The sequence below is a fragment of the Doryrhamphus excisus genome, chromosome 1, assembly GCF_030265055.1.
Source record: "Doryrhamphus excisus isolate RoL2022-K1 chromosome 1, RoL_Dexc_1.0, whole genome shotgun sequence".
NCBI lineage: Eukaryota > Metazoa > Chordata > Actinopteri > Syngnathiformes > Syngnathidae > Doryrhamphus > Doryrhamphus excisus.
In genome coordinates, this window is record NC_080466.1 from 32,627,357 (window position 1) to 32,643,486 (window position 16,130).

The 16,130-nt window shown below is 42.9% G+C and overlaps 1 protein-coding gene across 2 annotated transcripts in view; it reads left to right on the forward strand.

Annotated features, from left to right (window-relative positions):
- myo10 (myosin X) overlaps positions 1–16,130 on the forward strand; it is a 56,872-nt gene that overhangs the window by 26,669 nt on the left and 14,073 nt on the right. For both annotated transcript variants that reach the window (XM_058065500.1, XM_058065499.1), the window contains 16 exons: positions 2,970–3,128; positions 8,937–9,124; positions 11,934–12,068; positions 12,167–12,291; positions 12,479–12,492; positions 12,597–12,681; positions 12,801–12,904; positions 12,991–13,120; positions 13,203–13,321; positions 13,408–13,554; positions 14,210–14,310; positions 14,407–14,473; positions 14,591–14,683; positions 14,768–14,836; positions 14,980–15,062; positions 15,989–16,097. In XM_058065500.1, the coding sequence (XP_057921483.1) occupies positions 3,018–3,128; positions 8,937–9,124; positions 11,934–12,068; positions 12,167–12,291; positions 12,479–12,492; positions 12,597–12,681; positions 12,801–12,904; positions 12,991–13,120; positions 13,203–13,321; positions 13,408–13,554; positions 14,210–14,310; positions 14,407–14,473; positions 14,591–14,683; positions 14,768–14,836; positions 14,980–15,062; positions 15,989–16,097 (1,680 nt within the window). In that variant the 5' untranslated portion in view covers positions 2,970–3,017. The remainder of the gene's footprint in view (positions 1–2,969; positions 3,129–8,936; positions 9,125–11,933; positions 12,069–12,166; positions 12,292–12,478; positions 12,493–12,596; positions 12,682–12,800; positions 12,905–12,990; positions 13,121–13,202; positions 13,322–13,407; positions 13,555–14,209; positions 14,311–14,406; positions 14,474–14,590; positions 14,684–14,767; positions 14,837–14,979; positions 15,063–15,988; positions 16,098–16,130) is intronic.

Sequence of the window (16,130 nt, forward strand, 5' to 3'; positions counted from 1 at the left end):
GCCTAGAAAGTCTTTTTTTCTGATGAAAGAGGAGAGTCTAAAGTTACTTTACATAGCATATCTGCAAAATTTCAGCAAAAATGCCCCAAAATGCTCTCGTCTCTGAAAATGGCTGGCAGTCAACGAGTTGAGATGGACTTTGACTGACTGAGTTTTCCCTGCAGCCACGTTCAAACTGGAATGTGAGCAATGAGGATACTGTGTGCGTGCAGATGTGATTGACTTCTGGGACAGAGGGTCTTTCTTCAGGGGGAGTCAGCCCAAGCGGTTGGGTCACAGCAACTACAAACCTCCCTGACTTCAGTGTGTGTGTGTGTGCGTGCGTGCGTAAGCGCCATTTTGACGGCATTTTGTCGTTGGGACTTTGACAAAAGCCATGCTTAGCCTCACTTGCTTCTTCAGACTGACATTTAGCAGTTTTTCCTGCTGAGTGAAGCCCTCAAAACAGAACCAAAACCAGAACCATGTAGCCTAAACAACCACCAAGAAGAATCCAGCGTCTCCATGACAACAGGTGTAAATGTTAGACTAGTAGTTATGCATCATCATCCTGTCCATCTTATTTGAGATGATCAGTAAAAGTAGTTGCTGTTGTGAGTTGTCGTGTTTTGACTGACTACCCCAAAGATCTAAGTCTTCCTCTTTGTAGAAGTTCTTTCCCTGCTTCCTTAACATGATGTCACACATGAAGAAGTAAAGTTTGTAGATGGTAGAAATCTAAAAATAAAGGTGCAGGTGAGGATCGTGCTCGTCTGCCGGCTGCTGTAGGGGAGGCGGTTTACCTGAAAGGTTTGCCATATGTCTCCTTTGTGGCCAGGAAACATGATAGCTCATACTACATTCTTTCTATGACGTCCTGATACTTTAAAGGTGACCTATTGTGCTTTTTCCACTTTTCTGAGCTTTAAATGTAGTTGTATTGTATTGTATTGTATTGAATGTTGTATTCTTGTGTTAAATAAACCATGCAAAGTTTCAGATAATGACGTTTGTTTGGAAGTGAGCCAAGAAATAAGTTTGGGACGGCTCTGAATGTTCAGTTTCAGAGAGTTTTTCTTAACACTGCAGGGCCCTACATTAAAAACAAAAATGACTTGCCCATGGGGAATCCTTAATGTGAGAACTACTACCCCGAACTTGCCCCATGTAAAATGAAAAGACTGCCCTAATGATATCATATATCAATATATGCTGATAAGTCATCAGATAATAGTACTGACGCATTGTATTTGGAGGAATGTCTGAAACGTACGTTAACATGGCATGCCATACTACCTTACACATGGTAGTCGTAGTAAGCAGTGATATTTATAAGTTGTGCACCACAATGAAACATTATTGAATAGACACATTTGTGTACTAGTAAAGTGTTTTTAATCCAGAAAAAAATGCTCAATGGTCAAACAATAATTTGTGAAGCAAAGGTGAGAAAAATTCACAGAGAAATGGAAGCGCTAGATTTTGTAGCTTGTGCAAAATCAGCACTTGGTATTGGATCTAATCGGTGGTGTTTCATTGTGACCACTTCAAATTGTCACAGCAATGTGATTCACTCACCTGTGCCACCTGTGCTCCCTCAAGCTCTGCTCCTCTGTTTACGGTGTGAGCAATGTCTCCCAGGAAGTTTTTCTTCAGGTGTAACGGAAAGCTTCATTTGTTTACGTCAAGGAAAACACCAGGCACAAGTGGTTGGAGTTTGTGATTCTCTACCCACATAAGAAAAATATTTTAATCTATCAACGGCATTTCACACCGGACTGTTTTGTGAACATGGGCCAGTATGCAGCTGGACTAGCCGACAAACGGTTGCTGAAGCCCGAAACCTTTCCAACGTTACTTGATCGTGTTGAGGAGTCAGAAGAGCAAGCAGTAAGTAACAAGCTTGTCTGTGTAGCATTCAGGGAGCGGGTGCTAATTCCATGTTATTTTTTCTGTTGCTGGGAATCACCAACTACAATAATTTCGGCCTGAGTCTGTTTCATCAACAGAGAAGCAGTGCTTGGGGGACGGCGCAGCCATGCCCATAAGGAATGATGTCTTCTGTGACATCACAAAAGAACAGTTTTGCAACACCCTCTGAAACTGAGCGTTTTGAGCATCCCAAACTACTTTCAGGGCTCACTTCCAAATGCGCAAATCTCATTATGGGAAACTTAAAATAAAACATTCTTACTACATTTATAGCTCAGAAAAGAGGAAAAAGCATAATAGTTCCCCTTTAAAATATTGTAGGGGGTCATATTTGAGTTGTGTAAAATAATGACAATGAAAAACTGCACGACTTGAGTTTGTTGAGATGGTAGCCATCTTTTTACATCACAACATGCGCTTGATTACAACACTGCAAAAGCTATGGCAGCTCAGGAGGAACACAAAAGACATCACGGCTTCTTTAGCGTTACAAGCTGGACCACAGGCCACAACACCATCAAAAGCCTCAGTTGGCGTTGGCTGGAAGGAAGGAAGTCCACACTGGAACTGTGGCATTTGGCTTAACTATCTCCTTTGTGCCTTCATTCATATTTGCCTCTTCTTGCTAACTGCTAGCAGTCCGTGTAACCCCGCCTCCACGAAGAGGCTTCATAGCTGAGAGGATGTCGCTCTCTTTTGTGTTCATTTTGTGTTCAAGGATGGAGCGGACTCGCATACACTTATGTCAATTTATCCATAGTTAATGGCCTGTTTTTTATTGTTCAATAATTCCATATATTCATTATCATGACAGGCCTAGATAATGACATTTGACTGTAAAAATACTTGAAGGCCAAAGAAGAATATCTCTACAGCACTCAGGCTTTATCAGCTCAGATGAATGCAGACAACCTTCAGGAGGTCACTGAGATGATCAGTTAGGTTTAGTCTGCGGTTGATAAGAAGCCTTGACCTCGTGTTCCAGGCCCTCCTGCTTCTCTTGGTTACTGAAGTTAGCCATTTGACTGTAATTCTTTTCTTCTGGGCTTGTCTTCCAGGTGTACACGTACAAACAGAATGCGCTGACGAGGCAGAAGGTCCAGCCCATGCATGGCCGCAGCACCACGGGTGTGGAGGACATGGCGGCGCTGGAGGACCTGCATGACGGCGCCATCATGCACAACCTCTTTCTGCGCTACCGACAGAGGAACATTTATGTGAGTTTATTTTCCTGAAATATGGAAGAGACATTTAATCTGCAAGCCCCTTCATCCTTTTTTATGCAAGAAGTTATGTTTGAATGAGGTCGAGACGCTGGCGGATGAGACGTAAAAAGCTGATTCTTCAGATTCTTTTCCACTCAATCGTCATTTGAGGCCTGGAAGGTGATTAGTTCGTCGCCCGCCAACAAAGGCCCAGTGTGCTAACACAAAGCAAAGTAGGACAAAGAGCTTCCAGCATGTTCTGTGAAACAAACAACTAACCTGACCCGGCACTTTCTGCCAGCAAACACGGCAACGACAAAGACTGCCTTGTGTTCTGGGAAGTGCTAACATTTGGAAAATGTCACCTCGTCACTTTAATTGCGTCTGAATGTTCCCGTATGTTGGGAATGATCCTGATCCCACCACAGTGCAAGTGGAGACTTGAGGATACTTCCGGCCTCCACCACTTAGCATCTCATGCTCTTTTGGAGTGGAACGCTTTGGAAAATTTCTGAGCTTCTGTGTCACCATGCTTGGAAACTTGAAACAGCATCACAGTGCTTCCTCATTTGTCAACCAATAGTGAGAGGTTGACTTTACAAATACATAGCATTTTGTTTAGCCCACTTCTTTTTTGTAATGCACACCAAAACCCAATCGGAAGAAAGTCATTGGTGGAAAAGCAACAATTGTGACAGGAGGACAATAAAAAAGAAATAGTTCTTGTAAGAAGATAATGTTGCACACAGTGATGTCATACAAACACCAACATTGCTTTGTCCGTCTGTACTCAAATGTTAAAAGCAGAACTTTGGAAAGTCTTTATCATGGCCAGTTTACCAAGTTCTCTCAGGTGTTTCACAGAGAACGCCAAGTGTTCCCAAATAGGAGACAACAGAAGACAACAGACAAGGTTTTCCTTGGTACCACCAGTAGCCATGACTCCTGCTAGCCAATGGTTGGACTGTACTGTATTGTTTACAATACGTCACGGCATAAACACTTCCTGTACCTTACTTAAAGGTGCTCTATACATGTCTATGGCTCCTAATTCAAAACATTTTCAAACAAAAAACATAAGAAAACCACCACTGGCTAGCATACTTTACCAGCAGTGGTTTAGACGAACATATTGTAAATAGTTGCATCCAGATGGGAACAAATCACCGAGTGGCAACAATGTACTACACAAGGCACTAATAGGTGTGGCACGAACATGAACGGACATGCAGACAGAACCACGTGACACAACAAACCATCATCCATCCGAAAAGTGGAGTTACTTCTGCAAGTCATTTTGGAGAATAAGAAAATAAAATATCAGGAGAATGCCGACTGGGGTGAGGCATGTCAGTCATATATATATATATATATATATATATATATATATATATATATATATATATATATATATATATATATATATATATATATATATATATATATATATATATATATATATATATATATATATATATATATATATATATATATATATATATATATATATATATATATATATATATATATATATATATATATATATATACAGTATATACAGATATTATATTGGCTTGGCGTCCAGATGGTTATGTCATGTGAGGATGGGATGGTGTGTTCAGATTTTGCCACTTTGCTTTCAAAAAATACAGTTTCAAGTCAAAAGCCTTTTTCGTGTGGTTGAATATCGCTCAAACATGTTGACCCCTTCCTAACACGAGGTTACGGCCTGTTGGATCAACCTCTTCTCTTTAAGCATGAAACATGATATAGAGATTCATGGTAATGGTTTTATTTCATTTGAACATGCATCAGATTACAATTGAGTGCATCCCATAATCAGTTCCCAGTTCCACATGTTCAAAAGGAGTAGGAAGAAGCAAAGCTTAGCCAATGATGATTATTAATGATTACAAAAACATTTACTAATGTCAGCATCACTTTGTCTGAGGATGGAATTCTGCACATACTAAGTGCACTCCCACTGAGCAGGAGGGTAAAATGCAGTGTACTGTCAGTACCCAGATGTTGCACACTGTAAGTGGACACTAAGCACCCTCCCCCGTGGTGGAAGGGTCTAAGCAGCTGAGCAGCAACCTGTAGCAGTGGAAGGTAACGAACAAAAGAGTAAGCCGGTAAATACTGAGATTGTCACATCTCGTGAGTGTACAGTAATGGATTTGGGACGCCACTACACTATCAAGTCCAAAACGTAGGCACTACGCACTAAGTACAGACTGTACACAGTATACTTATTGAAGTTTACTGACGGAAGTATTCCAACTTACTGTATGTGTTTACAACTGCTGTAATAGATGATAATGTAATTTGTCCATCGAATGATTGTTGAGATGGAAACTAAGAGGCTGAGCTGTCAACTCGATGTCCAGCGCGAGTATTCAGGCGTCAGGGATTGAGGTTGACCAATGTACTTTTTCCCAGCTGACATTGGTGACTGTGGTGCCCCGTGTATTACATTGTTATCACTCAGGGCTCCTTTCTCATCTGGATGCAACTATGTACTAATCCGGCACAGTGGGGATGCTAATTCCTTCCGTGTGGAAAAGGCCTAAAACTAGTGGGTGTGACAAGTGGTGTCACTTTTATTAGCTCTTTGTGCATGAGGCTCAGTCAGCTAAAATATAACAAAAATAACAATGTGCAAAAAAAGAGGTAGGTTCCTTTAGTGGGGAATGAAAAGACAAACATTTGTTTTCCTTGCCTCTAATGTGAAGATGGGGATTTGTCTGTCCATCACTTCCAAATGAGGACAACCCTCATGCATGGCGTCTGCTGCTGTGTCCAAATACAACAGACGTGCAGCAGTTGCTAGCTATGTGAGCGCTGCTCATTGGCAACGTCCCGCCTACATTTCCTGCCGTCAGTCAGGCAAGTCGGCTTTACTCTCATCCTCCAGCTTCTTTCCCACATATGGTCTTCATTTTGCTGGTTTGATCCCACTCTTGACTGGTCTCATTTTGGACTTTCAACATGATGCCTGTCGGTAAACACAACAGAAGTGTACTGCGGAGCTTTGTGGTCTTGGAAAGGTCACATGACAACAGAGACGCCATGTGGGATATTTTCCACTAAAGTTTGACACGTTTTGCATATGCTGTGTTTATTTGTAGTATGTATTTGTCCCTGGCTAGCACTTTATGTTTATTGGCGGGTTGGCAAAGTAATTAGCATGTGTATTATCAACATATTCATTAGCTTGTTGGTGCCCCTCCCCCGTTTTAGTGTCCTTTAGCCTTCAGCCCTGAAATCAGTGGACTGTTTTGTTCAAACTTTTCAAGGTAAATGATGAGTTTCTTGCATGACGTCTCTGGAATGACGTTGAGACGTATTTGACGCCATGTAAGAATGAGGGGCCACAGTTAATCACATTAACCAACAGGGGGCCCTCTGATGAGAGTCACAGCCAATTAGCTCTGGCCTTGGCATCCTATTACCAGAAAGGAACCGGTAGGTGGGGGGCGGGCTAGCAGAGTGGGGGAGTTATAATTGAGTCCAAATGGTTTCAGTTCTTCAAGTTAAGTTGAAATGTGGCTTCGCCCGAAGATATTTTTTTTCTTTTTTTTATTCTCCACAGTCATGAGCAGCACAGCGCCTTGGAGAAGGTTCTTAAGGTTACGATCTTTACCTTACGATGAATTGTATGCACTTTCAAGCTGCTCACTCAGCAGGTGGTGCTTTAAGTTCCAACTGTAGGAGCTTTTAAGCAGGTCAGAAGAAGAAAGTCATTGTGAGTGCCGCCACAGGCTGCTTCATGTAAATATTACAGTCAACGGCCATTCAAATGTATTTGCCTGCTAATGTAGGTCAGTCAGTCAGTGGGCCTCACGTGCACACCCCACAGTGCACAACAAGGCTCAGTCACCAGGCAGAACATTGCAGAAATAATCCACTCTGTTCACCACAAGTAGACTGAACTTGCTACATGAAAGAAGACGTTTGTGGAACTATGATGATGATGACTATGACTATGATGTGATTATTTGTCACTGCTTTCAACTTAATATGGCAAAGATTTAAATTCATGCTAATAAGGTAACGTGATAACGAGTAGCCTCTTTCTGGGTCATCATCATCTTCTTCTGTTGTTGTCTTTCTAAAACTTAGATGTTGACAATTAGCCTTGGACTCATGCAGCAGGGTGGTTTGGAGCGTACCGTGGTGGTTATAGCAGCTCAGTATGAGCTTGTGAATTATGAATTTCTTTTATGTCTTACCAACAGTCAGCACATCACTGCTGGAGCCTGTAGCGTGTACATTTCCAAAAGTGTTCCGACCATGTTGTCTTCATTTTGGTTTTCGTGCTGTCTGCATTAGCCACACTTTTTCATTGAAAATGAAGAAAATGTTCCTGTTTAGTTGACATGACACTCGGCCGGTCTGTCATCATAGCGGTTTTTGCTGGACGATAATTGGCCTCCTAATTTTTGCAGATAAACTATATCTTCGAAACTTCGGACTGTCCAGTCGCTACTGCCGGATCGGATTCGGGATCCAGCATATAAGGCTGTATGTCAAAAGGGGACTTAATATATAATAAATTGCCATTTATGATCAACTCCTATACATTATGGTATATAATAATGTTATAATAATATGATATATAATAATGTCATAATGTTAGCAGAAGATTTGAATCACACTTATCACAACCACTTATTGTTTGGCTTTGTCTTTCTGTTTATTTAGACCACACATACGTACATGTATAGTGGAGCTGGTGTTGTGATGTTCGGAGTGTCCGTGAATGCAACTTGCGGTCGTTTACTTACAATGATGAAGTGTCAAAGTGTTCCGAGGCTGAATGGATGTGCAGTTGGAGATCCAATACATACCCGGGTTGGAAATGCCTTGTTATTGATGTGGTCAGGTCAGACTAATGACAGATGCTACACTGTGCCTCCGTCTGCCATTGTCACAGAGAGATGAGACTTACCATGATGCACATGCGTTACGTACGCAAAAACAATTCATGTAATTCATTCAATTGAAGTTTCCGTCATTAATGGGCTATTTTTGGCACCACTAATTATTATTATTATTATTATTATTATTATAGGGGCTACTGTGACTGTAATCCACTCCAGCTGAACTCAACTCTGAACCCGTAGCGTCAATTCCTGACCTCGACTTGTCCAGAACGCATTTATTGCAGCACACACAAACGCAAGTCCATTCAGGTCTGAAATGGATTATTCACTCTTATTAGTGCTACTACTGGATATTGGCTCATACCAGTGTAAACGTGATGATGGGGGTGTGGCTTCAAGTCTAGAGGGTTCTAATAATGTCGAAAAACTGTATTTACAAGGTTGTAAGCAGCTTTTCTATAACTACAAAAATACAAAAATATTTGATTTATATGTAGGACATCCTGTTTGGTGTTAACCGCGATAAACGAATGATTACCTTCCACCACTCTAAACCAGCTAAAGCCCAGGAGACATCTCACCCTCTTCACAGCCTCGCCATCTTCAAAAGTCCAAGTCAAAAGTCTCTTGGCGCTTTTTTGAAAGCTTGCGATTACTCGCGAAATCGGACACACTTATCTCTCCTGCTACATCTTATTCTATGGCAAACAAGGTGCGAGGTGTGTAAAAAAACTGTGGAGTTACCCAAACAGCCCCATTATAATTAATTTATGAGTGATGGCAGACAGCACCAAATCTATTAGTGGCGTGTTTACTGACAGAAGTACATATATAACACATATGAATATTAACACATTAGCAGCCATCCGTTGATCTCTCATGTGCTCATATGAGAGATGTGCTCACGAATGACTCCGCCCTCTCTCCGCAGACGTACATCGGCTCCATCCTGGCGGCGGTCAATCCCTACCAGCCGCTGCCTGGCCTGTATGAGCGGGCCGCCGTGGAGCTGTACAGCCGCCACCACCTGGGTGAGATCCCGCCACACATCTTCGCCGTGGCCAACGAGTGCTACCGCTCGCTGTGGAGGAGGCCGCACAACCACTGTGTACTCATCAGGTGGGGATATTTCCTATTTCCTTCTCCTCTTTGCGGGAGGGCCCTCTGTTGACCAGCCCCCAACACTTTGATCAAGTTTCAAAGTCCTTCCTGAACCCTTCTCACTTCCTTCCGAGCTCATTTTAGACTTGGTGTTGTGACCTTCTCCATGGACACTTCATTAGGTACACTGGCTAATGACATTGAATACAAAAACTACATTCAAAGATCATAATGCGAGTTCTTAAGTTCCATATGTCGCCCCCCCCCCCCCCCCCTCTCTGTGGAAGGGAGGTATGCAGGCAGCGTGTTTCACCGCCTTGTTTGAGGTGTTAATTGGCTGATGATTTCTGCCCTCCAGCAAGGCATTAAGTCTGTGTTAGTTCTGCTGTGTTTGCAGGTAGCGTGACTGAAAGCTTCTTGCCTCAAGCGACACGCTCTCCTTCCAGTCCAGTCAGTCTTTTTCACACAACTCCCTTTGAGCATTGGGAGCAGTCAGGCGACAAGAAGGATTATTTCTTAACTTTGGTCTTGAAGAATACCTAAAAGTCAATTTCACAATCAGTTTGATTCCCTTTTCCTCCACTCATCGTTGTCATTGTGTCTTTTCTGGTGGAAACAGAACACTTTTAAGAAGTGACACTTGGATGCTTGGCTATGTTGACCATTATGGAGAACTTTCAGTCTTTAAAAGAAAACTGCAATTTTCTTGGAATTTTTGCCCATCATGCATATTGCGTATGTGAAACGTGAGCACACACGCCTTTCCCTTTTGTTCTACGTGACCGCTTTTTGAGTTCAGAAATGGTAAGTCAGGGGTCTCCAACCAGTAGCTCCTAACCACTTTTCAACATCTTCAACAAAATTAGAAAGTGGGGTTTGTCAGTAGTCCGGAAGTCCTTGGGAGTGCTTAGGAGTGGGACCAATCACAGCAGAGTGGGTGTGCCTAGGGACGTGGGTGGAATAAATTCAAACAAACCATTTTGCAAACCTATTCCAGCTTGAATAGGTTCAGATTCTGGAAGATCTACAAAGCTTTCTCTGCGGGTTAGTGTGTGTAGCTGTGTGTCCTATAGGTCCACAAGTCAATACAAAGGACCAAAATGAGCCTAGTCGGTCCCCTTCTGGCGACTGGTACAGTGTGAGTACATCCTTCGGGGTTGATGATCAGATCCAGGAATGGTGATTGGTGGGGACTGGGGGTGTTTTGGCACCCAACATTAGCTAAGTAACATTTTGAAATGTAAATGAATGCAACAGCGCCATGATTATCTCAGCTGCAAAGATGGAGCCTGACAGAAGATGTTATTACTGACTGAATTGGAGGTTAGCGACTGGGGCATTAGTGCAGGGCATTGTCCGTGACCCGTGGCCCCGGAGCGGCATGCTAGGACAGACTGAGGTGGTTGGGATAATTGCACAAGCATGTGAGGTCACAGGGCCACTTTGGCGGGCAGAACCCCCCAGGCAGACCTGAGAGTCTTTTGGCGGATTTGGTGAATTAATCCACTTTGTTGGAACTATTGATTGGATCCAGCAAACATTTAGTAAACACGGTGGCTGTTTGCTTCTAATGGTTGTATTTGGATCAGAGATCCTAAAGTCAACCAGAACCAGTAAAAACAAAGCAAAGTTCTTTATGGTTCCCAGTGTGAGACACTTTCCTTGAATGAGAAGACTCAAATCTTCAATGTGTGACGTCTCACTTGGTCCCTCTTTGCCAACGGAACCACAAAAGGCCCAGCTGAGGCTGACACACTGAGTCATTGGGCCGAATAAAGACGGAGGGCGGCTGGGGCGGTTCTGCCTCAGCTGGCCCGGCTTGCGTCCAGACCAGAGATTAGCAGTGTGCCGCTTGGTCTTATTTTGCTGGGCTGGAAGATGTCCAGAGAACTTTTAGGCTCCTTTTAATGGACCTTTTCACGTTTTCCGCTCACCGTGAACAAAGACATTTAAATGAGACCATCACCCCCCCAAGCCCCTTAAAGCTGGATCACAGGCAAAACCGTGACCGGGTCTCCACACCAGCTCTAATATGACACTGAAGCTCCCTCCAAACAAATTGCTTCTTTTTAATGGAGCACATCTTCTTTTCAATGGAATGTGGACACTTTTTAGCCTTAAGGAGTCTTTGAAAAGACTAATGAGAGATCAGGCTGATCATTGACTAGTCGGGTCTGGGCATCCTGCTGTGTGGTTAGTGACGTCTGTGTTGGTTTTGTGTTAAATGTCACGGAGAGCTTTGCCAAGGCCGTTCATATACTTTTAATGCCAACACTTTGTCTTCATGGCAGACCTTTTGTTCACACACAACAAACTTGTCATGCTTGTTATTGAACTTCTAGACAAACAACTTTAATAATTCCTCTGAGGTTAAGTTATATTAACTCATTGCTCTCCAGGAAACAATCTCATTTGTTTTCAATTCATAATAAGTCTCCTGTGTGTTGATTGGTACCAGATACTAACTTCTTCTTTTATGGTCTCCTTCTTGTTAAGTCTAATCTTTTGCTTATAATCTGATTAATTCACTTGAGTTTCTTTGTACCTCCTAATGGACTTTCATTCACATTCAACAATATTCACATACAATATTCACTTTATTAATGTCTATATTGGAGTACTTTTGCACCCCAAAGACCAAGTGTGCTCTAAGAATTAGTTGTCGCGTTAGTTTGGAACTTATTGTTTGGCTCCCTCTGGTGGTTATAATATGTACTTCCTTTGCAAGACCGCTGTCATTCCAATTGCTCTTTGCCTCTGCTGCTCATCAGAGGCTTAGCAGTCCATCAGGAGAATACCATTGTTTGTTTGTTGTTGTTGTTGTCAGCGGTGAGAGTGGAGCTGGGAAGACCGAAAGCACCAAACTAATCCTGAAGTTCCTGTCGGCCATGAGCCAGCATTCCCTGGAAGTGTCCTCCGGAGAGAGGACATCACATGTTGAGGAGGCGTTGCTGAAGAGCGGGTGTGTATTCTTTTCTTGAACGATGGATTATTGATTGAATGATTGGAATGTGTAAAATTGTGTCTTTGTGTGTGCGTGTGTGTGTGTTGCCCCAACAGTCCCATCATGGAGGCTTTTGGGAATGCCAAGACTGTCTACAACAACAACTCCAGCCGCTTTGGGAAGTTTGTACAGCTGCATTTTAACCAAAAAGGAAACATCCAAGGAGGCAGAATTGTCGACTGTATCTTTCAATGCCCCCGTCTTTAGTACTTCCTGCTTGGACAGGAAACAGGATGCTGATGCTAATTGGCATCTGGAATGTAATCATTGACCTCAAGGTCCAAAGGCTTACCAAATTTTTAAAAACTGTAAAAAATCCAATCATCACTGACTTTGTGAGCCTTGACTTGCACCTTTTCTGACCTCAGACCTCTTGGAAAAGGTGAGCATTCTTCCCAGTTCAGACTGAAACCACCAGAGCATATCACCTCACGTTGGAGTGAAAATACGTATATGCTCATATATGCTCATCCACATTCCCTGCAGAATCGAGTTGTCCGGCAGAACCAAGGCGAGAGGAACTATCACATCTTCTATGCCCTCTTAGCAGGAGCCAGCGACCAGCAGAGAGGTGAGGCACTCTCATCCAAACCTGATCCAAAATATTCCTCCGGCTTCGAACATGACAACACATGAACGTCAACCTTCAGCATTAAGTGTGTGTGTGTGTGTGTGTGTGTGATGTTGCAGAGGCATTAGGGTTGAGCCACCCTGACAGTTACCACTACCTGACCCAGTCCAGTTGCCCCCAAGACAAGACAATCAACGACAAAGGCACTTTTCAAGATGTTCTGGTGAGCTAACATACCGCTGCTACACCAATGCTAAGCTAAACATGTGAAAACACATTCTTGATCACACATGATCACGTACGTCCCAGAATGCCATGAGAACCATGCAGTTCACGGAGGAGAACATCGCGGAAATCCTACGACTCCTGGCAGGAATCCTCCAAGCTGGGAACATCGAGTTCATGACAGCCGGAGGAGCCCAGATCACATCCAAGGCTGGTTCGTTTTCTCTTCATCTTCACCAGCTGCTTATAAAGCTGCCCATCTACGTGAGTGTAGCTCTGAGGGTTTTCCTTCACAGCTCTCAGTCGGACTTCGGACCTTCTGGGGTTGAACTCGGATCAGCTGGCTGAGGTTTTGACCCACAGGTCCATGATCCTCAGGGGGGAGGAGATCTCCACTCCTCTGACCGTGGAGCAGGTCAGTTTACACGTGGACATCTTTACTTTGACACGCTGGTCCAAAGGCACAGAAGGATTCAAATGTTAGGCCGTTCCTTTTCCCAGGCCGTGGACTCCAGAGACTCCATGGCCATGGCACTTTATTTCCAGTGTTTCAACTGGATCATCCGCAAGCTCAACAGTCGCATTCGAGGCAAAGACGACTTCAAGTCCATCAGCATCCTCGACATTTTTGGGTTTGAGAACTTTGAGGTGGGTACACAAGAAGACAATAAGCGCAGAACACCAGATGCTCGAAGCTTTTGTCAAACGAAGCAAAACGATCCTCCCTCGCCACATCGCAGTTTGAACCAAGGAGATTATACTATTAAGCACCCGGGCGTGTTTGGCCGCCATTTTAGGGTGCAGAAATCAGACAATTAGCATTGAAAACATGCCCCCAGCACAATTGTTCATATCATCGGTCCAAAAGACCAGATATGTCATTTTCCGGTTCCCCCAAAACAAAGACGGGCATGTGATAAAAAATATTGGAAATTTATAACACTGGATGATGCAAATAAACTGAATATTGGACAAGACTTAAGTGTATATTGTATTGGTTACATTAGATGTAGACATGAAGTAATACCACTATTCCTCAGTTACACCACGTTGCTAATGCAAGGCTACATGAGCACTGCGTGGACATACAGTAAGAGACGACCACCGGTCATAACTTATAGCATATAGCCTATGGCATATGCTAAAAAATACAAAGGTTTTATATGCTCTATTTAAAAAATAATCAATTTATGAATATTGATTCCTAATTCGCAGAAATCCACCTGTTGCAGTCAGTTTTATTAATGAACTGCCATAAACTGTAGTCCTGTAGTCCTGAATGACGTGTTCTCCCGCACTGCAGGTGAACCACTTTGAGCAGTTCAACATCAACTATGCAAATGAGAAGCTTCAGGAATATTTCAACAAGCACATTTTCTCCCTGGAGCAACTGGAGTACAACAAGTAGGTGTTAGATGTTCCTGGTTTACCTCATGAGGAGACAATTAGCTGTTATCAACTGTTCACGTGTGCTGACTGTTTGTGGCTGGCTGCCTGCAGAGAAGGTCTGGTCTGGTCCAACATCGACTGGATGGACAACGGAGAATGTCTGGACTTAATCGAGAAGGTATGTGGAGGTGGAAAAGGCTCATGTTCTTTTCTTCCCACAAACAAGAATGCCGGAAGAGCAGGAATTTAAATGGACAGCAGAGAGCATATTAACTCCTGGGATGTGTTGCCATAGAAACTGGGCCTTCTGGCGCTGATGAATGAGGAGAGTCACTTCCCTAAAGCCACAGACGACACGCTGCTTGAGAAACTGCACACCCAGCACTCGGTAGCGCGACCTTACTTTGGGTCATGTGACATAACGTGAATGTAATGTTCATGTCACCTTTCAACTTTTCGCTTTGCCCTGCAGAAAAACCCTTTCTACGTGAAGCCTCGTGTTGCTGTTCACTACTTTGGAGTCAAACATTATGCGGGAGAGGTGAATGAAACAATACCGCCACATAAATCCTCCCTACACAGTATTGTCAAGCACCTTTGTGTTATTCAACTTCAACTCTTTTTTTAGTCCCAGCTGAATGTCAACCTGTGACGCCTCTGCTGCCCTCTTGTGGTCTTCTACAGGTGGTGTACGACGTGAGGGGGACGCTGGAGAAAAACAGAGACACTTTTAGGGACGACGTCCTCTACCTGCTGCGGGAGAGCAGGTCAGTCACCGTGAAGGTTGTTTAACCAAATAAGTTAGGATTTGATAACAAAGCATCCTAATGAGTGAGGTTTGATATGTGGCGGTCATGTAACTTTCCCAAAATATGGCCCAAAATGGCTGTGCCCGGCAGGTTAGCTCATTTCCAAAAGCTTACTTTTTACCGTTTCAGCTCATTTTAAAACCTTTTAACCATCGCAATGCTTGAATAGTGTCTCAGATATTGCAGTTCAATTCTTCTTACTATATTTCCTCAATTCATTTAATTACAATTATTACAGTTATCTGGCTTTTTAGCCTTAAAATGCTATGGAAAACCTGCTATAGCAAAAATACCAATAAGACCAAAAATAAATGTTTCAATGATTTCGAATGAATTTATGTTCTTTGCTACGATTCAAAGTACATTTGTGCCACTCAACAAGTGCCAAGTTAAGAATACATTTAGCATAAACAAGGTAACATATGTGGAACATCACACATCTTTGACATGAATTAGTAGTAGCATTTGACCTAAACACTGTGGTGTCCAAACTTTTTCCTCAGAGGGTCGAATACTGAAAACACTGGGGGGAAATAACAATGTATGTATTTAGAGGCAAAGCTTTGTTTTATTAGTTATTATTGTCAACATTTCAGCTTCTTGTCTTTACTTTTTGCCTTTTTGCTCTATTTGTCCTATTTTTTATGTTTTTTTAAGTTTAATTTTATTTCTACAGTGTGGCTTGGGGCAATAAAAAACATTATGTAGGCAGGAAATGGCCCCTGGGGCGCAGTGTGGACATCCCTGACCTAAAACATGACAAATGTCTTCAATGTGTTCCACTGTGGAATATATCCGCCGTCATTTATTGGTCTGCTTTCTTGTGCTTTAACATTAAAAGTGAAATTCTGCGTTTATTAACAATTTCCATTCTTGTCGTGCAGGTTGGACTTCGTCTATGACCTCTTTGAACACGTGCTGAGTCGCAACAAGCAGGACACGCTGAAGAGCAGCTGCAAGCACAAACGACCCACCGTCAGCTCCCACTTTAAAGTGGGTCAAAAGTGCAACATGCATACTCTTTAA